The sequence below is a fragment of the Taudactylus pleione genome, unplaced genomic scaffold (genome assembly GCF_031769625.1).
Source record: "Taudactylus pleione unplaced genomic scaffold, aTauple2 ptg000225l, whole genome shotgun sequence".
NCBI classification, from domain to species: domain Eukaryota; kingdom Metazoa; phylum Chordata; class Amphibia; order Anura; family Myobatrachidae; genus Taudactylus; species Taudactylus pleione.
Window position 1 is genome coordinate 726,582 of NW_028284627.1, and position 24,583 is coordinate 751,164.

The window sequence follows — 24,583 nt, forward strand, 5'->3', positions numbered from 1 at the left end:
ACCTCATTTCTGTTCACACTCCCTCCCACACTCTCCACTCCTCCACTGACCACCGTCCCACATTCAAGGTTTCATGTCTATTGCACCACTGCTCTGGAAGTCACTTCCTCTCCCTATCAAACTCTCTTCCAGTATCCACACATTCAATAATATCTTTAGTTCCACCTCTGCATAAAAGCTTATCAGCCCTCATAATAGCTCAGTACTCTACCCCTCTGTCTTCTGCCTACTCTCTTTCTGAAGTCACCCTTCTGGTTAAGCCCCTCCCCTTATACTGTAAGCCCTCATGGGCAAGGTCCTCTTCCTCTGATCTCTACTAGTAGCACTATCCCTGTTACCACCGTGCCTCTGTTCACCTGCCTCCCACCCCACTTCAGCAACTCTGATCCAGCCACTTGTTGGGTACAGGTTCACTGAATGATGATGTACTCCTCCCCCAAGCACATTTTTTATGACCTGCTTTCCCTAGCCATACTGAGTCACTCTACCTGATGTTCAGTTGAATTAACTACTATACAGTGCTGCAGATACCTTGTGGTGCCATATAAATAAAATCGAGTATTAATGAAATTATATTATAGGGACAATCAGCCTCAGTGTGCTCCAGGATATAATTTAGCAGACAAATTGTGGTAGTAATGGTAGTAGGCTGTATTTGTACCTTTACTGTTCCATTATCCACATGATCTTTTATGATTAATAGGGACAGTTTTCCATCAAAGAGACATAATATTAAGTTGTATGTTTTTTCTTTTATCCTTGTAGGAGACGCATTGCAGTTTGCTGTGCACAGTGCCATGTTGGATATACACGGAGCAAGACCCCTTTCCTCTAAGACTGTAGTTATCATCGTTGCAGACAAGTCTTCAGATCAAGTGGATTATGCAGCCAGCTTTGCCGCCTCAAACCGTAAGTATAATAATTTATAATTAATATTTTTGGAACCTCTAAAACATACTACCCAACTTTTGGCTGTCTGTCCCCAATCCAGACGGCATGTACATGAGAATGGGGCACGAGCACGCTAGATGGGGTAGAGATAGACATCAGTAGGAAGTGTTTCCTAACCATCACTGTTTTTGTTTTTCCAATGGCAATGATTATTCCATATGATGCCAGCTTTTGCGATGTTTGCCATCGAATGGTGTTGAAGCGATAGTCTTTCCTTGCTAACATACAGTTGTTAAAGAACCAGCCTGGCCGTGGCACTATCATGGGTCTCTCTTGCACAAGTGCAAATTTCACACGTGCATGCGTGACCCATCGCAATGGTTCCACCATTGAAAGCTTTGGATGCAAATGATAATTAACCATCGCATCACATGATCCGATGCTGGATGCATGTTTGTTCATGTATTTCTCTTTAAGTCCAGTAATGACTAGTGAAAGGCATCATAATCCTCCATAGCCCAAATGGATGACATTCATGTCCTGTCAATCTTGCCTGTCAAAACCAATTAATTTTCCTGCTGTTTCAGCAGTCACATAGAAAAAAGCAGAGTATTTGTCAAAGTGCACTAATTGGGTCAATATTTAAGTTGTTTATTGTTCTCTGTCAACAAATATCTAAAATTTAATAACCTTTATTACTTACTTTGTTTTAAATAATGTGTTCGATATACTGTAGAGGCAAAATATTATTTAAAATGACAGATAGTAAGAGTTTCCCGAATAGCTGCTGGTCACAGCAACACTATATGCAGCTAATGTTATAATTTTACAAATACCGATCCTACTCCATAGGGTGTGACAGTGTGAGAAGGGCACGAATAAAGGCAATACAAGCCGCGGGGCCATGTGTACTTCGTAACTTCAATTATATGAAAGTGGCGAACTACAGGGAAATATAAAGAGATACAGTTGCGGAATGTGTGATTATATAAAAAAAGAAACATATCTGTGTACAAGTAGATACTGTGAATACAAGATTTGGACCCATATCTGCAGTGTGGGAGATTCTAATAAAAACAGAATATTAACATCATAAATCAAATGCGCCTATCAGAATAATGATTGCTATATAAGAATATCATTACCCACACACTGGACCTCATTCAGAGGTGGTTGTTAGATGCAAGCGGTCGCTCTGAATGAGGGCGGCCGCTTGCATCTTGTAGTGCCGCCTCTTGGTCGATCGCTAAGCTGTGGGTTACCACCCACAGCTCTAGCGACCGACCATGGTGATGGTCGTGATGATCAAGACCATCGGGGCTTGCGACGAGACCCTAAGGTTGGGTCTGGGCACTCGCAAGCCCCAGGGAGCGTCCTGCTCTGATCGAGCAGGAAGCTCCAAACTGACATCACTGCTGATGTCAGTGCGGCCACCCACAAAACTGTAGGCGTTTTGGAAACCACCCCCCCGGCCCGCCTACAAAACGGGGCGAGCTGTCGATTAACATCGACAGCTGCCTGTTTTGTAGCAAGCTCCGGAGCTAAAGAGTTTCTCTCTCGCTCCGGGGCTTGCGCATGCGCAGTGCGGCCGCTGCGCGGGCGCAGGGCTACCCATCGACCCAGTTGCGAGCACATCGGTGCTTGCAACTGGGTCTGAATGACCCCCACTATCCCAATAGCTGCCTGAATAAATGATATATAATATATACAAGAAATTAAAATAACCAGAGAAATACATCAAAGCAAACAGCTATTTGAACCCTACAGGAGTGAATTATGGGCCTGATTCAGACCCGTTCATTAGATGCGATCGCTCGCTCCCAGCGTATGCAAATCCAATGCACGCCCAGCAAGGCAGGCGATCGCTCGGCAAGGCACTAGCATGCCCACTATGTCTTGGCGAGTGATCACTTTGTGCATGCAGACGCCCATCCACCATTCATAAGACGCCCACTTGTCATCTCCAGGAAGTGACGCGCACGTCATCTCCAGGAACTGCATGAAAACATTGGTACATCGAGCACCATCAGATGCGATCGCAGTGCTTGAGGTTGACTATACCTGGCTGCAAGCACTGTGATCCCTTCAGTGTGAAAAACAACCAGGTGATGTGTACAATGACGCTCCCTGTTATGCACGCCTATGAAACTATGTTGGAAACACACACGCACGCCTGCGTTCATACTTTCACTCCCTGTTTCTAGTGTCCTGACCCTGTTACCACCCACAAATGGCCTCTCCTGTCACTCATTCAACTGGGCTGTCTATGCTGAGCGAACGCTTCCTGATCTGTCACAGTGGTTCGCGCACGTGCAATGTGATGCTTACACATGCGCAGAACACAAATATCGTCCAGCAATGAGCGATCGCATCCTAGCAAGCAAGTCTGAATCAGGTCCTATGTCTGATATAGACAGGGATTAATCGGTACTAAAATCATATATAGTGTGACCAGCTGTGAAAGAGATTTTTTAATTGCACTTTTCTAATAATTCTTTTTCACACTTTAATTACTCTTACTATCTGTTATTTGAAATAATATTTCCCATGGGAACGCCTCCGTCTGGGCAGCCACGCCCCCTGCACGCCCACCAAAGGGGGCGTGCTGTCACTCACCATCGACAGCACGCCCCCTTTGGTGCGAGACCCATAACGACGGCTTGGCCGTCGTTATTCGGGTCTCGCACATGTGCACGACGGAGCCGTCTCCGTCGTGCGCACTTGGCCAACATCGACCCGCTTGCGAACGCTCAGCGCTCGCGAGCGGGTCTGAATTAGGCCCAGAGATCAATAAACAACTTAAATATTGACCCAATCAGTGCACCATGTCAGATATTCTGCTTCTTTCTAGCACCTCTAAAAAATATCTATTTTCTATACTTTACTGAACTACAATTATAAGAAATTCTAAATATAAGAGTTTGGGTCGATTCAATATATTTTTCTCTGTGAAAAAGGAAATAAATAATACTCAATCTATACTGGTGCAGGACCACAAATAGTATAATAAAGTCTCAGCAATCACACCTGTCTGAGCTTAGTCATTTTTTCGTAGGGGTTTGCCGGCGGTTTCAAAAACCGCCGCTTGATAAAACAGTGGCATCTATTCTATTCTTTGTATGACCACAAACAATAATGATGCATCAATATTATATTCTTAAGTGTGGTTTCTTTGTGGTTTGGCCTTAGTAAATCAACAGGTTGCAAAACCGCCGGAGAATCACCAGAAAACCGTACCCGCTGTTTAAGAATTTAGCCTATCGTGCAATATAAAGCAGTGAAGCACACGACCCCTTTTTGTGTAACTTGAGCAGCAAATGTTATCCAAACAACACCACCTTAGATAATGCATGTAACTGGATGGTACTAGTGAGAAAAAGACAAAAAATACTGGTAGAATAAAGATATAATAAAAACAGCCAATACTCCTAGTAATATGCATAAAGAGAAAGGAATGTCCAGTCAGACTATTCTGAAATTGTCCTATACATGGCACTACTGTATCTTCCCATAGCCATTACATAGCACACACACACTCACGTACTATAATTACAGTACACCGATCTTCAGTCATATCAACGTTTTTATTTGTTAATAAAGGTGTGTCTGTTCTCCCAATCGGAGTTGGATCCAGATATGATGAGAATGAATTATCAATTCTTGCCGGGCCGGCTAATAGCCACAGGATCACAAAACTACAACTCTTTGAGGACCTGATCTCTGTGGACTTTCTTCGTGAGGATTTTATCAACAAACTTTGCACCGGTAACTCACTTTTCTACGTAACATATATATACTGTCATTTATCAGTGTCAGGTTATGGAAATGAGGTTTGGAAATCTAGCCTGGTCTGTCACCAAGGGCTGTAAAGGTGGGAGCAGATCTTTCTTATTGCAAATTTGTTTGGTGAGATGTTACTGATGTTTACTTAATGTATGCATTTAATTATTTCATTTATATATTGTTTATTGGCATATGAGGTTTCCTGCTTATATTAAAACAAGTGAAAAAATTATTAAAAAAAATAGCTTGTTTATAACATTGCATTAAGGATATAATTTTGCTAAAGCACAGGAACCAATCAGCAATTAGTTTTAACGGCATAGTGCAACTTAGAGAATGAAAGCAAGTGTCTTATTGGTTACTAGATCTAGGGGTTGATGTATCACTCAGTGAAAAGAGTGGAGAAGTTGCCCATAGAAACCAATCATCTCCTACCTATCATTTTATAGAATGTACTTGATAAATGCTACTGTACCTCAAATCTGATTTGTTGCTATGGGCAACTTCTCCACTCTTTTCACTGCTTAATACATCAACCCCCATAATCTTAGTAGAGATCGATTTAAAATCGATCATCATTGATGAAAATCGATCATCATCGATGGTGTGTTTCTGGAGCCAAATCACACATTTACTAATACGTAATAAACAAAATAAATAAAAAATTGACTGTCAGTAAATGTGTGATTTTACCCCAGAAACACATTATTGATGCTTATATAATTTCAACTCTTTTAAAATGATAAATATCAATTAAAATCAACCTTTAGTAAATATACCCCTTACAGTAGGCGTGGAAAATAAGAATGCACGATTTATGGCCATTGTGTGGAAATAAAGGGGCAGATGCAACCAGGGCCATACAGAGCAATGATAGGTCCGGGTGATGGGGTAGGCGTGGCCATATCATGGGGGCATAGCCACACCCACCCCCCAAAAAAACTGAATAAAAACTACTATACGTTGAGGAGGGGGACATTCCTCCTCCCTGCACAGTTGGCCCACGCCCTTACTGGGCCCCTTAAAATAGCCCGAAGCCCATGTAATCACCTCCCCTCTCGGCACCATTCAGATGTGTACAGAGTTGAGCGGTTATCCACGCATTTGTCTACGTCGCAGTGCGAAAGCATCAAGGTACATTACCATAGTCTTGCACAGCGACCTTTTACTCGCAGTGTGATTGACAGAGAGCATTTGGGGGTGGTAGTGGGGAGTGGCGGCAAAGAACATAGCCGCGTCACACCTTGCATCTGCGATCTAGCGTCTCAATGATCAGTGACTGATGCTGCGTCTTTGGATTTGCATAGCTGCAGGTGGGTGTTTCACTACACCTCCCAGCGACTATGACATTAGCGTACATCTCTGAATCAGGCCCATCATGTCATGATCTGTGAAAGAGGGAGCAGCCTCTATTACGTATTTGTAGATCAATCACTGATCCATCATGCTCCCTGCTGGTGCCAACCCATCGGTCGCCTAATGGATGACTGCAGGCACAATTTGCGTTTATTAAAAAAGCTGCAATTGTGACCACATACAAACCAGGGGCCAGATTCAGTACAGATCGCAACTGCAATTGCAATAGCGATTACGCACACAGTCTCACTGCGATAGTATTGTAATCCACTGCCATCGTAGCACAACACAAGGACGCCCACTTTACCTTACACACATCCGTAATACTTTGCACGACTGCGAAATCATCGGTAACATTGAGTACCATCGGAGCCTCACGCACATTTGCACAAAGTCATAAATTGCTAACCTCATCGCACGCAGTGAAAGCCCAAGCTGCGTATGGCATCGCAGTGCCTAATTTATGCATGCCCCTGCAACAGCATTCAAATGCACTGGCACGCCTGCGATCGCTGCTGAATCAGGCCTCAGGTGCGCTGGTTAGCAACAGTAGCATATGCAACTGGTTCAGTGTCAGCCAAGCAATTGCAAACATAGGGCCTGATTCAGAGCCACTCGTAAGCGGCAGCTCGTTCGCTCTGAGCGATGTTTGCCCAACTGCGCATGCGTACGGATCGTTATACGCATGCGCGAACCAGTCAGTGCGGCCGAAATTCATGTGCTCGCAAAATAGCGAATGCCTGGTAATTTGAGTGACAGAAAGAGGCGTATGTGGGTGGTAACAGGGGAAGGTGCTTGAAAACGGGGAGTGGAGATCCGATCGCAGGCGTGCTTAAAGGTCAAAACGGGCGTTTTATGGGTGTGCATATTTAAAACAGCAGCGTCATTGACCACGTCACTAGGTTTTTTTTAAGCCAGAACTGCTCGCAAAATTGTGGTAGCAAAAACCAACCACAAGAATAGCGAGCAGTTCATACCCTGTTCGATGTACTCGATTAATCTAATAAATAGCGGACATGACGTAGGATGCGAGCGGCCAGGGGGCGTAGTTTCCCAAAAAACGACCGCAAGTTTTGTACGCTCGTTCAGACCTAGAGGCTTGAACAGACTGCAAACAGCGAACGGTTCATTTGAATAGCCACCCCTATTTTCTGGACGAGCGAGCGCTAATTGCGTCCGGCTCTGAATCAGGCCCATAGTCGCAAGCATATCGCTAGTGCTGGCAACTACCAATATTATTTGCACCGCCCCACAAATAATAAGGCTTTACTGTATGTGTTCACAATTGCAAGAACACACCCTTGCTGTGCTTGGCCTCAGTTAAAATCACAGGTTAAAATGGAGCTGGCCATTTCCAAATTGACTTGCGCACACACTACAGAATAACCGGAAATATGGCGCAGGAGCCATTTCCCTGGAGACCTGCGCATGTGCAATAGATTCTGGCACCAAGCCAGTCTACTGTGGTACCGGAGAGGAGGGGGCCCACTCTGAGTTTGTACTCAGGCCCTCTCCTTTCTTAAACCACCCCTGCACATAGGGGAGCACCCACGGTTCTGGGAATGGGCAGAGTGAAATCGCTCTATTTACACTATGCAAACTATCTGTATTCTGCCCCAAAGTGTTCCCGTACATAAATGTGGGCCATCTTATGGCACATGCAATTCATATTTTTCTACAAAATATATCTTGGTGAATAAGTTATTTAAATAACACAAATACAATATATGTACTTGAACATTTGTTTATGCAGCATATATTGGAGGCGACTACTAGCTTATGCATTAAAATGTATCATATTGTTGTACTTAGTGTTTTATTTTTCAGACCCAGTCAGTGGCGTTTGTATCGATGACAATGGAAATCAGAGAAAGGTATATTCTTAATTTTCAGTGTTACATATTTAATAATACCTGGTAAATAGACCGACATATGCAGGGTCACCTCTGTCCGCCCACTGGTCTCTCCCCGCTCTGCCTTGCCCCACCCCTTCCTGCCCACTCCCAATCCTACCTCTCCCCACTATACTTACACAGTGGTCTGTCCAATCACTACGATGCACTTGTCGGAGACAGGAGAGACCTTAGCCGATTATTATATAGCTCAGTGGTTCCCAAACTGTGCGCCGTGGCACCCTGGGGTGCCTTGGAACACTTGCAGGGGTGCCTCAGGTTGGTGTTCCAGCACCAAATCATATTATATATGTTCAATGTAATGTAAATATGTGGATAAACAGTAGCACAAACCTGTCCACTACCACATAACTGAGCCTAAGGATGACAGGTCAGCACAATTTACTTCTCTTTACTACTGTACTTACTAAACTTTTTCAGAATTTCTCAATAACAAACATTTGGCTTAAGGGTGCCGTGTAAACAATGCTGTTACTCTAGGGCACCGTGATTCAAAAAAGTTTGGGAACCAATGATATAGATTATATATATATATATTATATAGATAATAATAATAATAATAATAGTAATAATAATAGAGAGACTGTTGCTGCTCAGTGGCAATAGCTGTGCTGGGCTAAGGAGAGAGGCTCCTACTGCTGACAGGTAAGAAATATGACGGGGAGGGAGGGCATACACTGACCCTTTCAACATGCCCATGCCCCGGGTAATTAGTAGCCCTTAGTACCCCTTCCTCCACCTCTCGGCGCCAAAGTGCACAAGTTAACTTAGGCTTATATAATAATTTGTAAAGGGTCCACCAAAACCCCTATCAGATGGAATCACCAACTAAAAAGTGTCTAAATCTGTAAAGACAGGAACAAATATAGGGTTCCCAAAGTTCATTACTTAAAACCAACTAATGCACACAGGTCCACTCTAATATAATTTGGGGCCCAGTACTGAGGAGGCGTGACCAGGCTTGTGGCCATTACCTGTTGCAAATTTTGGGACTTGCTTCAAATGTGGAAGGGGGCATGGCCACTCCATTTTGGGGGCATAACTGTGCCCCTATGAGAAGCGTGGGCTTAGGATAATGGCCCTAAATGTGATCTATAAACCTGTATACTGAATATCATACTTGTGTGAGGGGTTCATTCTCAATACAGTATTCCCAGGCTTTTGCTCATTGTAATTAGTCATCAAAAGTCTGAGTAGTATATTCTCTTCATCCAGAAAATAATGTGCGTTTGTGCATGTATATTCTCTTGATCTGGAGGTGTGTGTGTGTGTGTGTGTGTGTGTGTGTGTGTGTGTGTGTGTGTGTGTGTGTGTGTGTGTGTGTGTGTGTGTGTGTGTGTGTGTGTGTGTGTGTGTGTTTAAAACTATGTTGTTGTTATATTAATATTTACATTAATACAATTCTGTTCTTATCGTTCCTACTAGTTGATAAGTTAAATAGTTTGTTTTGTTGATTTGTATTTTTTTTTGTTTGTTTTTGTACTTACATTATTTATCATTATTTTAGGTAGGAGAAAAGTGGACCATAATAGACCAATGCCACGTTGTGACGTGTCTCAATGACGGCATACCTAGGGTGGACAGTAGCTACATGAACTGCACAAAGATCCCAAAACCGATCTGCGACAACAAACTGCCTCCAATTAGGATGGATGAGACTTGTGGCTGCCGATGGGTGTGTCCATGTAAGTGTTTAATGTCTGACTGGCCTGCAGGTAGGGAGCAACCAGAACAATGTAAGTGAGAGGGCACAGGAGGCTGCTGTGAGGTAAATTGGGCAGCGGTCATCTTGCTTTTTTGTTAGTTATAATTACTCATAAATGTGCCATTCAGTGTGTGGTGAGTGCCATGATCTATATCTTTCACTTTCCTCATGTTTGTAATGGATAGACCAACCATGTCATCACTCTAGGGTGTATGCTGGTAACTGACTCACAATTGCTGCGCCATTACTGCAAATATTTATGGCAGCTGACGCATGGTGTTCTTACTTCAGTGAGGGAGGCCATATTAGCTCATATTTGTAAAGTGTTTGGGGGCCCCTCTGGACTTTGGAGTGTTCTCTGGAAACATTTATCCAGGGATCTCATTGAGCAGGTGTATAATCCAGCACGTCTTTGTCCCTGGAGCCCAGTGGTGAAAAACTCACCTCATCCGCCCATGAAAATATTAATATTTTGAAATAAAAATCCATATATTTGGGAGAGAGATAAAGTGGAGAGAGATAAAGTACCAACTAATCAGCTCCTAACTGCCATATTACAGGCTGTGTTTGAAATATGACAGTTAGGAGCTGATTGGTCAGTACTTTACCTCTCCACTTTATTTATCTCCAAGATTTGAGACATCTCCCCCTAATCCTTTAAAATACTGCAAGTGTATGACCTGCACATATATTAGTGGTGCCATTAGAGCATTTGCAGAACTGCATCAATCCTCTGGTCCACAAGCCATTAGTATGATTATTACATGATCCCTGTAGGATGGAGACATTACTGCTGCTTATAGGCCCAATCCTGATTGGCAGGCGAGTGGCTATAAGTGCGGACAGCCATATTTACTACCACATGCTTTATGCTAATGCCATTATCTGTACGGCTGCAAACAGGAAGGCGCACCGCCCGCTGGTTTTCCGTCAACAGCCGAAACTGTCAGCTGTAGCATCGCAACTTCCACCTGCCCTATGCTGGGTGCAAGAGATTCATCAGACACAGCTTCCCTTCCCTCCCTCAGAATAGCTACATGCTCACAACACTCCCACATGATGGATCGCACAAAAAAAACAACTGGAAGCGACAAAACTTCTGTGCTAGCATGCACTGATCCATGTGATGTGCGACATTTGTACACCTGTGTGTCGATGAGTCTGAATGTGTTTAAGAAGTTCTACGATGCAACGACCGCGGCTTTTTCTCACGCCCAGTTCCGTTCTGCTTCATCTGCAACTTTGTAAGTCCAGTCCAGCGTCTCTTGAATGCTGTGAGTGGATTTTTGCTGCGATGCGAATAAGATGCAAAATGTAATTTAAAGAATAAGTAGGGTCCGGATTCAGAGATGGACTGATTTGCAGAGCCACACACAAGCGGCTGTGCAAATCCATCCATCTCACATGCAAATGCAAAAGGCGGTGTCAGACACTGCGACCTACGTCTCAGGCTGGGATGGACCGATGGTCGCAATGGTTGCTCCTTTGCTCAGGCTGCGGGAGCTGAAGCTGACCGGGTGCTGGTTACGCAAGAGGCCAGCAGTCTACATCCGCCAAGAACCTGGCGTCATCCCTCCCGGAAAACGGGGTTTCCGGGAACGGCGACCAGGCACGCCCCCCAAATGCCGCAGCATGTCAATCATGCTGCAGCTTAGGGGGTCTGCGTGCGGGATCACAGCACATGGGCAAAACAGGTCCTGCGCAGACGCAGACCCCCTAACCATCGGAGATGTGCATCTCTGAATCATGCCCAAGGTACGCTACACCTCTCGGAGCGGCTCAGTCTGGCGAATTGAGGCGTATTGAGGCCAGGTGTATGAGTACACATTTTTAAGATCCATAATAAATGATTAATATTATATGGTGCTAACCACATGCTACAATTCAGTTTTCCAAAATGTTATAAATGTTACTCCATGAACGACACCAGCAAGCACAAAACAACACATACTGTGAAATGTCCCAAGCTTGCTTTATACAAAGAGTTATTCAACATTCTTGGCAGCATTTACAATACTTTACAGTGATGATAATCATCGTCCCTTCCGCCAGTGATGTCAGGGAATCAGTCATTGTACTGTAAGAGTCTCTCCACTCATTCTGCTACGCTGTAATCATAACACAGAGCATTATGGCAGCAAGGACGCACATTTCTAGTTAAATTGCTTCTTTATTGAGTTGAGTTTGCCTATACATTTGCATTACATAAGGCCTATAATAAGACAATGGCTGTCTTATTATAGGCCTAAAAGTTGCTAAAAGGAAATATAACCCAAAAACGTAGTCCGCAAAAAAAATAAACAAATTGTGCTCTCTATATACTAACACCAAAGGTGACAAATGACACTTATCCATAGGGCATACATACCTACTCTCCCGGAAGTACCCTCCACGCACCCCTGGTAGAGTAGGCATTTCTCCCGCAATCTGCCCACTTCACTAGGAAGATAGGGGAGATCGAGGGTCCCTGTGTAGGGGGTGGAGCTTAATGATGTGATTATTCAAAAATCACCTCATTTAGCCCCGCCCCTATTTAAATTTGCACCAGTTGTGGCAATTTACCACAAAAGGGGCAGGGCTTAATGACACGACCCGTCAGGCCCCACCCCCATCGCAGCCCACCTGCCTCTCCTCCCCGGGCTTCTCCCGCGGAGGAGAAAAAATAAGTAGGCAAGTACTGTATGCTATAGGGAGAATCCCAGGCTTTAACAATGTTACTTGGAATGTCCCTAAGAGTGGAGAAGTGGAGCAGTGGAGAAGTTGCCCATAGCAACCAATCAGCTTCTATCTATCATTTAATAGAATGTACTAATAGCTTTGTCAAAGCTGATTGGTTGCTATGGGTAACTTCTTCTGTGGTCCACTTCTCCACTCTTTTCACTGCTTGATACATCACCTCCTACATAACCTAACAGGAGCAACAGAAGGACAGACAAATGACTTTATAAGCACGGTAAGAATGCATACCTTGGTGGTAATTCCAAAACAAAGAAAAAAAATCTGGGGTTAAATCTTCCAGGTGGACCAAAGCTAATAAAAGTCAATGATGACTCCCATCTCTATTAATGGGGAAAGCCCAACACTAACACATGTATAGGCCAGAAAAAAAATTATATATATATATATATATACAGTCAGGTGCATAAATATTGGGACATTGACAGAATTTTTATATTTTGGCCTCTATTCACCACCACAATGGCTTTGAAATGAAACAAACAAGATGTGCTTTAACTGCAGACTTTCAGATTTAATTTGAGGGTAATTACATCCAAATCAGGTGAACGGTGTAGGAATTACAACGGTTTCTATATGTGCCTCCCACTTTTTGAGGGGCCAAAAGTAATGGGACAAACTAAACAATCCTAAATCTAACTTTCACTTTTTAATACTTTGTTGCAAATCCTTTGCAGGCAATTACAGCCTGCAGTCTGGAACGCATAGACATCACCAGACGCTGGGTTTCATCCCTGGTGATGCTCTGCCAGGCCTCTACTGCAAATGTCTTCAGTTCCTGCTTGTTCTTCGGGCATTTTCCCTTCAGTTTGTCTTAATCAAGTGAAATGCATGCTCAATCGGATTCAGGTCAGGGGATTGACTTGGCCATTGAATAACATTCCATTTTTTAGCCTTAAAAAACTCTTTGGTTGCTTTTGCATTATGCTTCGGGTCATTGTCCATCTGCACTGTGAAGCGCCGTCCAATGGGTTCTGAAGCATTTGACTGAATATGAGCATATAATATTGCCCGAAACACTTCAGAATTCATTCTGCTGCTTTTGTCAGCAGTCACATCATCAATAAATACAAGGGAACCAGTTCCATTGGCAGCCATACATGCCCACGCCATGACACTACCACCACCATGCTTCACTGATGAGGTGGTATGTTTTGGATCATGAGCAGTTCCTTTCCTTCTCCATACTCTTCTCTTCCTATCACTCTGGTACAAGTTGATCTTTGTCTCATCTGTCCATAGGATGTTGTTCCAGAACTGTAATGGCTTTTTTAGATGTTGTTTGGCAAACTCTAATCTGGTCTTCCTGTTTTTGTGGCTCACCAATGGTTTACATCTTGTGGTGAACCCTCTATATTCACTCTTGTGAAGTCTTCTCTTGATTGTTGACTTTGACACATATACACCTACCTCCTGGAGAGTATTCTTGATTTGGCCAACTGTTGTGAAGGGGTTTTTCTTCACCAGGGAAATAATTCTTCTGTCATCTACCACAGTTGTTTTCCGTGGTCTTCCGGGTCTTTTGGTGTTGCTGAGCTCTCCGGTGCGTTCTTTCTAAGAATGTTCCAAACAGTTGATTTGGCCACACCTAATGTTTTTGCTATCTCTCTGATGGATTTGTTTTGATTTTTCAGCTTAATGATGGCTTGCTTCACTGATAGTGACAGCTCATTTGGATCTCATATTGAGAGTCGACAGCAACTGATTCCAAATGTAAATGTCACACCTAGAGTCAACTCCAGACCTTTTACCTGCTTAATTGATAATGAAATAATGAGGGAATAGCCCACACCTGTCCATGAAATAGCTTTTGAGTTGATAGTCCTATTACTTTTGGCCCCTTAAAAAGTGGGAGGCACATATAGAAACCGTTGTAATTCCTACACCGTTCACCTGATTTAGATGTAATTAACCTCAAATTAAATCTGAAAGTCTGCAGTTAAAGCACATCTTGTTTGTTTAATTTCAAAGCCATTGTGGTGGTGGTGAATAGAGGCCAAAATATGAAAATTCTGTCAATGTCCCAATATTTATGCACCTGACTGTATATAGGCACTGTGAATCACTTAAATGTTTTATTACAATAAAATGCTAATAACACATCTCAAAATAGCAATCTATACAGCCGATATAAACACTGTACACAAACATACATATGTCCAGAGTGATTTCAGGGGGTGATTCATCTGCAGACGCAGTGACAGGGATCACGCAGATTCCCGATGACCTGCGTAGTATGCGATCCTGCATGCAGTCCGGCAGCAGACTGTCAGTGATTCACAGTCTGCTGCCATTTCTGGCCAGGGAGCGAGTGGCGACAGCCTTCGTTTCCCAAAATTTAGGCATGTCACCGCTGTTGGTGGGGATTGGAGAGGCCAGGATCTCCGTCGGCTGACAGAGATTTCCTGGCCTCTTTTACTCATCTATGGTGGCGGCCGGCCTTGCGTGACTTTATGGCCACTCAGCTGGCCATAGGGAACGCAGATGATCTGATGCTGTGTCCAAGTGTGCTGTCTTGGAGTTATCATCGACTGCCCCCTCTCCTTTAATCCACACATTCAGTACCTCTTGCAGTCCTGCCTTTTCCATCTCAAAAATATTTCCAGCATTAGACTCTTTCTCACCCAGGATGCTAATAAGACCCTCATCCACTCACTGGTCATCTCCAGATTGGACTACTGTAACCTCCTCCTACAGTATCTACCATATCTGACTCCCACCTCTCTTTACTCCAATCTGTCCTCAATGCTGCTGCTCATCTCATCTTCCTCTCTGAAAGTTCTACAGCTGCCTCCCCTCTCCTACCAGCCCTACACTGGCTCCCCTTCCCCTTCAGACCCCAATTCAAGTTTCTCATACTCGCTTACAAAGCCCTCACCCATTCATCTCCCATGTACATCTCTGACCTCATCTCCCTTCACACTCCCTCTTTGCCCCACAAATCCATGTCAACTCTCATGCCAACTGATTACTTCCTCCCACTCCCTCCTCCAAATTTTGCCCACTGCTCCCTACCACTCTCTATCAGACTCTACACCTCTATACTAATCTTCAAACATGCAAGACCAAGTTCTTCATCAAAGCTTTCCAGTTCTCATCCTGACCCACTGCTCCATGCTCCATCCTCACTGTCTACCCCATCTGTGTCACCCCTGTCTGTCTGCCAATCCCCTTTAGAATATAAGCTCTCACGAGCTTCCCTCATGTGCTTCCCCTTCCCTTACTTATACTATCATTAATTCTAACTCCCCACAACAGCACCTAACACTTGGTTGCTGACGCCCTGCGGCTTATTCAAGTGTTATGATCACAAATGCAGCAATGTGTATAAACCATGTCCTTGTCCTGCATTGTTTTGTACTGTTATAACTGTTTTCTTGTGTTCTCATTTGCTTATGTACTTTGTAAGGTTCCTTTTGAACCCTTGTGGCGGAATATAAATAAAGGATAATAATATTATTATTATTATTAATAATAATAATATTAATAATCATTCTTGCACTGGTGTTACACTTCCATTGGGGATGATGTGTTACTTTACCATTCTAACCAAATCAGAGTAATATGAGCTGATACAATGTAACTCATATGTTCTCCTCACCAGGCACCTGTAGGGGAAGCTCAAACAGACACATTGTTACATTTGATGGACTTAACTTTAAACTCATCAGCAACTGTTCCTATGTGTTATTTAATGACAAAGAGAACAATCTAGAAGTGACGTTAGAGAATGGGGAGTGCAGCTCATGGGACCATCAGACCTGCATGGATTCCATACAAGTCAGGTATCAGAAAGACACGGTAAAACTGTCACATAATATGCAGGTAGGTTATGTCTCCCATTATTACAATTGCATTCATCATTAAGACATCATTAAGACTGAATATAAAGTGATATATCATGGGATACAATGTGATTGATCGAGAATGTGCTTATATATATATATACTGTGTGTATGTATATATATATATATATATATATATATATATATGAAATTGGGTCTACCAATGTATTTGAGGCTTCAGCAAATGCCTGAAATAACTGGCTAAGCCCAACAGTGGCTCCGTCCCATAGTGGCCCAGGTCAGCTGCACACACCAGGGGCAGAGAGATACTGAATGGGAGAGTTACTCTACTAACATTGTAAAAAGCAGCAACAATAACTCTTTTTTTTGTTGTAGAGGAAATGTTTACATTATTTTAACTGTAAATTCTTTAAATGGATTTTCTGGATACTATTAATTACTGCTAACACTTGAGAATGATAAATGGTTTACTCTTCTGTTTATGATTACTTACCTATCGGGCGATTCCACACAATCATTGCACACTGGGCCTGATTGAGACCCGGTCGCAAGCACTGAGCGCTCACAACTGGGTCGATGGTGGCACACAGCGCACGACGGAGCCGGCACCGGCATGCGCATGCGTGAGACCCGGCTAGCTCCGGACACTCCGTCGCTCCGGGTCTCGCACCAAAGGGGGCGAGCTGTCGATGTTGAGTTTGCTCCGTTTGGTGGGCGGGCCGGGGGGGTGGCTGCCCAAACTGAGGCGTTCCCATGAGAACGCCTGCCGTTTGGGGGCGGCCCCACTGACATCACAAGTGATGTCAGTGGAGAGCTTCCGGCTCTGTTAGAGCCGAAAGCTCTCTGGGGCTTGCGATGAAAGAGACCCTACCACAAGGGTCTCGTCGCAAGCCCGATGGTTGCGATGGTCTTGACCATCGCGACCATCATCATGGCCACTTGCTATAGCTGTGGGTGGTCACCCAAGAGGCCGCTCCAAAAAAAAAAAGCCCGGCCCTGATTCAGAGCGAGCGGTTCTGAATCAGGCCTACTGTTCACTCCGTCCTGCCAAATCTGCTGCATTCCCTAGGAATCTGGCCCTGCCCCCAGCTCTGAATGCTGCTTGGCCTGTCCTTCCACCCATACCCCCACACTGCACCTTGCGCGCAAGTTCCGTCCTAACAGACCCTCACCCCTCCATCGCTACTCTGCCTCTGATCCACACCCCATAACTATCCTATAATTGAGATCATCTTTCATTTGCATTTTCATTTTTTTGGTTCATTTTCAATTCATCAGAAAAAAAACTAAACGACTGTTTGTTACCCATAGCAACCAATCAGATTCTATATGTCATTTTGTAAGTGCAGTTTAGAAGATGAAATCAAACATCTGAGTGGTAGCTCTTTATCCTTTACACTCATTTCCATATATGTCCCTCATTGTGACATGTGCTGCTCTTTTGTTATATGAGAGAACAATTTTTGAGTCACTGTGGTTAGAAGTCACAGCACCCGTTATGAAACAATGCTTGGTGACTTCTAGCCGACCTCTGGCATGCTGACTGCGAAGAGCACGGCCAAGAATGGCCAATGAATGATGATGCACGGCAGAAAGTATCTCCTACTGCCAGAAAATAACGCCTTAGAAAATGCTAAGGAAAACATTGCTTTACAACTGCAGCTCAGATTAAATGGATTATTGCCAGTTCCTACAAGTACGCGTACACTTACATTTGTGACTTATTTTACAAATATGTTTCGCTTTGGCTTTTGTTTCATTGGTGACATAAGCTTGTAATGAAAAATGCTATGAAATTGTGAAAGGAGTTTCCCTGTCAAACAAAATGGTATATTTTACAAAGTGTATTAATGTACTGTAAATAAAAGCGCCATACACAGATGAGGTCTCATTCACCTAGGCTTTGTGTGCCATATGGCGAGATGATTGGCGCGTCTCAGACAGCTATTCGTACATTTTTCCTGAATTTTGTGTGTTATTTGGATTGTAGATGCATAGAAAGTCACCCAGTGTACCGGGGACACAAGATTAGTGCTTTTCTCGCATTAGTGATTTCGAAGAAGATGCACATTTTAAGAAAACGTCTCTGGCAGGACACATGGGGTGGCTAAATCGCAAAGCCTGTGGCACGCTTAGCAGGGCTACTTGGCGCGATTTGAGCAATGGTGTATGTGGACACATCTGTGCAGTGATAGATTGCTATTAGAATTTTTTTTGTTTTTTTTAATAACATGAAATGTTAATCTTTCCAAATTCGCTCGTCAAGAAATAAGTTCATGGTAATCGAAGAATAGTCAATTTTGGAGATATACTTTTAATGCCTTAAGCCACTCCCCATCTCCTAGGCACACCCCTTTTATAGATGACATCGTTATCTTAATTAAGCATTACTGGTATATCACAGAGCAGAATATATTGGCTATTTCCACAATTCAACCCATCTACATTACAGTATATCTCTTTGGGGAACCTTTCACTCCCCTCATTAATTTTGCATTACCCACCTGAGTTAAACTGACAATTTCCCTCCATTCCTCAGTACATGTTTCTTTTCCAATATTTATATTACAAAACAAAATTAAATCTCGTGCGAACTTTTAATCTTCGAGATCAGATCTATGCTAGTAGTTTCAACTTATGTAGACTTAAGGATCTATTCATCATCACCATTACACAGTTACACATGCGGAAACGCTAGCTTCCACATGTTTTTAGAAATTAGACTACTCAGTATTAGGGACCCGATGTGGACACCAAATATTCAGCAAACTATGAAAACTGAAAGTTTGCTTGTGGGAACCTACACCACCTGCAGATGGTATTGGTTTACAGAGCCACGCCCTTTCCTATGGAGGTCCGAGTTGTGTAGAGGTATCGGTTCGGATCTCTCCATCCCCTCCACATTGCGTGCCCTCCGGCAACACTGCAAACTGGTGAATAAATAACTGATAATAAACTATGCATTTATTTTTGTGTTTTCCATTTGCATAGGGCTGCTGTGACTTCTGGTGGGTCTAGGTGCTGAGTGTGTGTTATGGGGGAGTGGCCACTGGCAGGGATGCTGCTACGCCCCCATACCTCTTAGCTTTCCAGGGGCATGGTCACAATATAGTGGGGGAATAGCCTCCCTTCAGTCTCAGCCCTTACAACACACACACACACACACACTCTCGGCGTCACTGTCTCTGTGTGCAATGGTAAAGTATATAATTGTGTCTGAGATTTTGCACCTTCCGTATCTTCTGTTTGGTAACTTTCTTTTTCTTTCAAGGTCTCTGTTAACGGAAGATTAGTCTCAGTCCCCTATCACAGTGACACATTCCGTGTAGATGCTTTTGGAGCTCTCATACATGATGTTAGAATACCTAAACTGGAATTTGTTTTAACATTTACACCAAGAAGCAATGAATTTCTATTCCAGCACAACCCACATATTATCTCTTCAACAACATCAGGGCTTTGTGGTAAGTTAGTTGTGACCCCTCTGGTGGGCTACATGGTAGTTTTTATGAGCATTGCAAGTGGCCCAGGTCCCACGTGAGGGACAATTATATTTCCCTTTTTGAAAAGCATTTGGATCACTTTCTCTGATTAAAGAACAGCATGAAATGATCTCACAGTACAAGCAATAGGCAGGGACAGGACAGATTAACAATTGGGCGGATGGAGCTCCAGGCCTCCACATCAAAATAGGCCATTCATTAGGACAGCCTGATGATGCCCAGCTGGCCACACAGTCATCTAAAAATCGTATTAAAATTGCATTTCTATTTTCCTCACAAAGTACAGTATGTATTTTTTTTCTATCTTTATGTATTAGGTAGACATTGTAGGTAATGTACACACCCAAGTGGCTCTGGCCACACCCACACAGCACTGGCCACACCCACAAAGCACTTGTCACAGAACCTCCCCTTCTCTCAATAGGCCCTTAATCATTTTCAGCCCCTGGCCCATGTGACCCTTAATCATGCCCTGGCAGTAGGTTAACTTCTGACTGGATAGTCTATCTGGTGGGAAGACATAATCACCCAAGCATTGGCTATGTATATCAGTAGGAAGAGGCCCACAAATGGGAAAATACTCTGCTCCTGATCTTATTGCCATCACTGGATCTAGTGATCCATGTTATGAGAGTCTTGTGCAATTATTTAAATAGTGCACACATAATCCTTAGCGCTTTACAGAGAATATTCAGTCATTCACATCAGTCCTTTGTTAAAACCTATTTTCCCTATCACATGCACACTTACAAGTAGACACTAGGGTTAATTTCTATTGCGAGCCTCTTACCCTACCAGAATACAGTATTTTTGGAGTATGGGGGAAACCTGAGGAAAACCCACACAGGCTCAGGGATAATATACAAACTCTACACAGTTGGGCCATGGTGGCAATTGAACTTAAGACCTCAGTGCTGTTAAGCAGTAATGATAACCATTACGCCAACCGTGCTGCCAGATAATTGCTAAAGATCTGCAGATTCCTACAGTAAGTGTTGGGCAGGGTTCGGTCAACCTAAGCCGAATCCTGATTTTTCAGTGAGTTGAAAATAATAATACAATATAATTTTTTTCTAATATGGATATAGCTTCCCTGGTTTAATGTGCAAAGTTACTGTTTTGATTTTTGTAAATGGACTACTTACTTGGCTAAGCCCTACATGATGGATTAGTACTAACCTCCTGACATCTAGGCCACTGTGAATGGGACATCTCGATGTAGAATATGCAGTGATTTTTTTAATTTTTTTCTAAACACAGGTATATGTGACAACAACCCAGATAATGACTTCACACTCCGAGATGGCTCTGTTACAACAGACAGCAGCAAATTCATAAAAGAATGGACCTTGACTGATAATTTTGGAAGGACATGTGAAACCGAAGTCGACGATGAGTGTTCCCGGCCTCCAAGCCGCATGTGCAGAATTCTACTTTCCGAAGCATTTGAGGAATGCCACTCAAAGGTTCAACCCAGCGCTTTCTTTACACTATGTGAAGAGAACAGCTGTCGGGGGCAGGACTTTTGCGGGACCATTGCAAGTTACAGTCATCTATGCAGGATCCACGGAGTATGTGTGAACTGGAGGAACCCAGATCTTTGCGGTGAGTGTAACTTATTTTACCTATTAGCTAGACTGCATCCATAAACTAGAGCCGATAGCAATGATAAGGCAAAGTACGTTTCATAATCATTTCGTGTAACTAATATAGGTGTGTATTTACTAAGCCTTGGATGGAGATAAAGTGGACGGAGACAAAGTACCAACCAACCAGCTCCTGTCATTTTTCAAAAACAGCCTGTGACATGGCAGTTAGGAGCTGATTGGCTGGGACTTTATCTCCATCCAAGGCTTAGTAAATAGACCTCATAGTTCCTCAGTAACCGGTACTACATTCATCCAATATGCATCTATCCATTTTTGGATATTGGACAGGTTAAACATCTCTACTGATTCCCAGATCTTTAAACCTCCTCCTCCTAATATATTAACATCTGCCCAGCTTAACAGAAGCCAGGCCATGCTCTAACACAGGGCTCGACAAATCCCGGGGGCCAGGTCGCCATGGCTACCAGATTTTGCTGCCTGGCTACTAGATTTTGCAGTGAGGGAGGAAACAGATCCTCATCAGCTCCGGCGGAGATTCGTGCCTATAGTATTGCGGCTTTCATTTCATGCACAGGAGTGCATGTGCTGAGTGTTGCCTGCAGTGACTGCTGTGCCTTTGTCCTTCCCGGCCTGCACGGACGACTCCTCTCAATCCTGGCCTGCTCTGATCCCTGCTGTCTGTCCCAGTCTAGGCTGATCTTCCTGTACATCCCGGCTGTCTACTGTCTCCGGCTGCATAGAGCTCTCCGGTAGTAGGGTCTATGGTGTGACCACGAGGGGAGGGGGATTTTGTTGTACTCTCCGGCACCATTATTTTATGTGAAATGTGGTCCGTTATTACTGGCGGGTGGGGGGTGGAGCAGGGGAGCTGTGCAGAGCAGTGAGGGGGCCTCCATTTTACTGTATCCATTCAACTGTGACTATTTTGTGGACTAGCATAGTGTGTATAACAGTTGCTTAACACACAGAGCTGTGCTCCTCACTCACTCCTGTCATTTTTTGGGGGGATGCTGGTCTGGCTCCTACACTTTCATCATGGCTCCTAGATTTTAGAAAAAATTGTCAAGCCCTGCTCTAACACCCCAACGGGGAAAGACTTGACACAAAAGACTACCGTGTGAATATTACCCAGAATTCTTTACTGTATTCTTTTTAGTTGTTTTAGGGGCATATTTATCATCCCATCAGCCCTATAAATATTACTGAAACAGCAGTTTCCCTATTATTTAGGTAGAGTGGATATTTGCCAAGTATCGCAGATATCTCCAGACATTTGCCACACAAAGCATACCCAAACAATGGTGCCGTGGTGCAGTTCCACAAGCTATGACAGCCAATAGTTTTGGAGCTCTCCTGCATAAGGTAATGTCACCTAAAGGTCTATCCTCTATGAAGCTATGAGGGTTGGGGGCATATTTCTCACATCCCACATTTGTAATGCAGTTGTGATGTGATGCTAATGCTGATAATTGAAAAATGAATGAATGCAGCCTGGAGCAAGGGTATTGCTGGGCATTGTAGTGCTATGGGCGGTAAGATGACGTACACCCTAGTTGTTAATGGCGCTATTACTTTTAAACTGAAAGCATAGCAAGTCCATGCTTATTTAAAATGTATCTTTTATTATTACTGTATATTCCACAGCACTTTACTTTTGGTCATTCACATCAGTCCCTGTCCCTGTGGATCTTATATAATCTGTTCCCTGCCACATGTATACAGACACACGGCCATAACTAGGGCTCTTTGGGTGGTAGAGTCACTGCCCCACTGCCTTTGCTTCTGGGTAGCAGGGCGGACTGGAACAGGATGTAGTTATAATACCAACAGCCGGGATGCCATCTGTTTAAATCCCAGCGTCAGAATCCCGACCCGGGACTAAACATAGGTGGCTAAATCCCGACGCTAGCCTATATACTGTTGCGGGAATCCCGACAGACAGCATCCCAATCGAAGATAAGCCGGGGCATCTTAGCTGTTAGCCGCGGGTTAGGTAATTAGGTTTAGGCACCACAGGGGAGGTTCGGGTTAGGCACCACAGGGGGGAGGTTAGGGTTAGGTACCACACTTTAGGGTTAGGCACTAAGTGGGGATGTTTAGGTTTAGGCACCAAGAAGGGACGGTTAGGGCGATAAGGGAGTAGTGCTACTATACTTAACCGACCCCGGGATACCGAACATTGGGATTCCGCTGTCGGCATTTTGACAGAAAGCATCCTGACTGGAACTGCAGCCTGCAACCAGGATCACTGCTGCAGTGCCACCCAGAGGATCCTATGGGCACTCCAAACAGACACCCTGCAGTCTGAACAGCCGATTGGAGCGTCCTCAGTGCTGCACATACCGGTGGTGGCGGCCTCTGACCCTATAAGCAATGTAATGATGTAATTTGCATGGTATCATTGCGTCATGCCCTCAGTTGAGCCCTGTTACAGCACTACACACACACACACAAGTTAATTTATGTGAGAAACCAATTAACCTACCAGTATTGTGGATTGTGGGAGAAAACCAGAGTACCTGGAGGAAACTCATGCTAATACGCGGAGAACATACAAACTCCACAAAGATAGGGCCTTGGTGTGACTCGAACCAAAGACCTTTGCAGTAATGCTAACTATTATGTTGTGAATAAGCTCCTCGGTTTTTGCTAAGTGGACCTAAGTGATGTAGTGGGTCAGTGACAAGGGGCAATCTACAGCAATACAAAATACAGCACATGTACAGATTTTGCTGGTTTTGATTTACCACATGAAATTTGGAGGGCTGAAGTTCTGAATAAGGCTATTTCATATTGTTATTCCATTGTATCAAATATTTCATTAAGTAAAGTGTGTTCATTTGTGGGGATGCAGTGCTGGCGCTGAGGATCACCACTTAATGCATCAATTCCTGGGCTAGACCTAATGGGAAATGGCGGAATACGTCTTAGTAAATAGGTAACAAGCCCTTTAGCCCCCCCCAATAAAAGCATGTAAAGCTGAGGATAAGATATCTTCATACAAATTCTGGAAAAACTGAAGTTTTCAAATAAGGTTCCTGAGTGGAATGTGAAGCTGGAAAAAGTACAACATATGAAACGTATAAATCTTTCCAAAATACTTTTAAGGCACAAGTGAATTTTAAGCCTTTTAATATTACGATTGCAATGCGTTAGGTATTAGGTTAAAAAAAAAAAAGAAGAAGCATGTGATATTCTTTAATAACATGTCATTAGATGAGGAACAGCTTCCACACAAGCCATGAATCATCCGAGAATATCAAATGAAAGTGCTCTCCCC

At 43.6% G+C, this 24,583-nt stretch overlaps 1 protein-coding gene across 1 annotated transcript in view; it reads left to right on the forward strand.

The window, feature by feature from the left end:
* Positions 1-24,583, forward strand: part of VWF (von Willebrand factor) — a 304,519-nt gene that overhangs the window by 176,912 nt on the left and 103,024 nt on the right. The window contains exons 31-37 of the mRNA XM_088478900.1: positions 766-909; positions 4,492-4,656; positions 7,858-7,904; positions 9,451-9,628; positions 15,989-16,209; positions 19,462-19,654; positions 20,954-21,298. Coding sequence (XP_088335026.1) covers positions 766-909; positions 4,492-4,656; positions 7,858-7,904; positions 9,451-9,628; positions 15,989-16,209; positions 19,462-19,654; positions 20,954-21,298 — 1,293 coding nt within the window. The remainder of the gene's footprint in view (positions 1-765; positions 910-4,491; positions 4,657-7,857; positions 7,905-9,450; positions 9,629-15,988; positions 16,210-19,461; positions 19,655-20,953; positions 21,299-24,583) is intronic.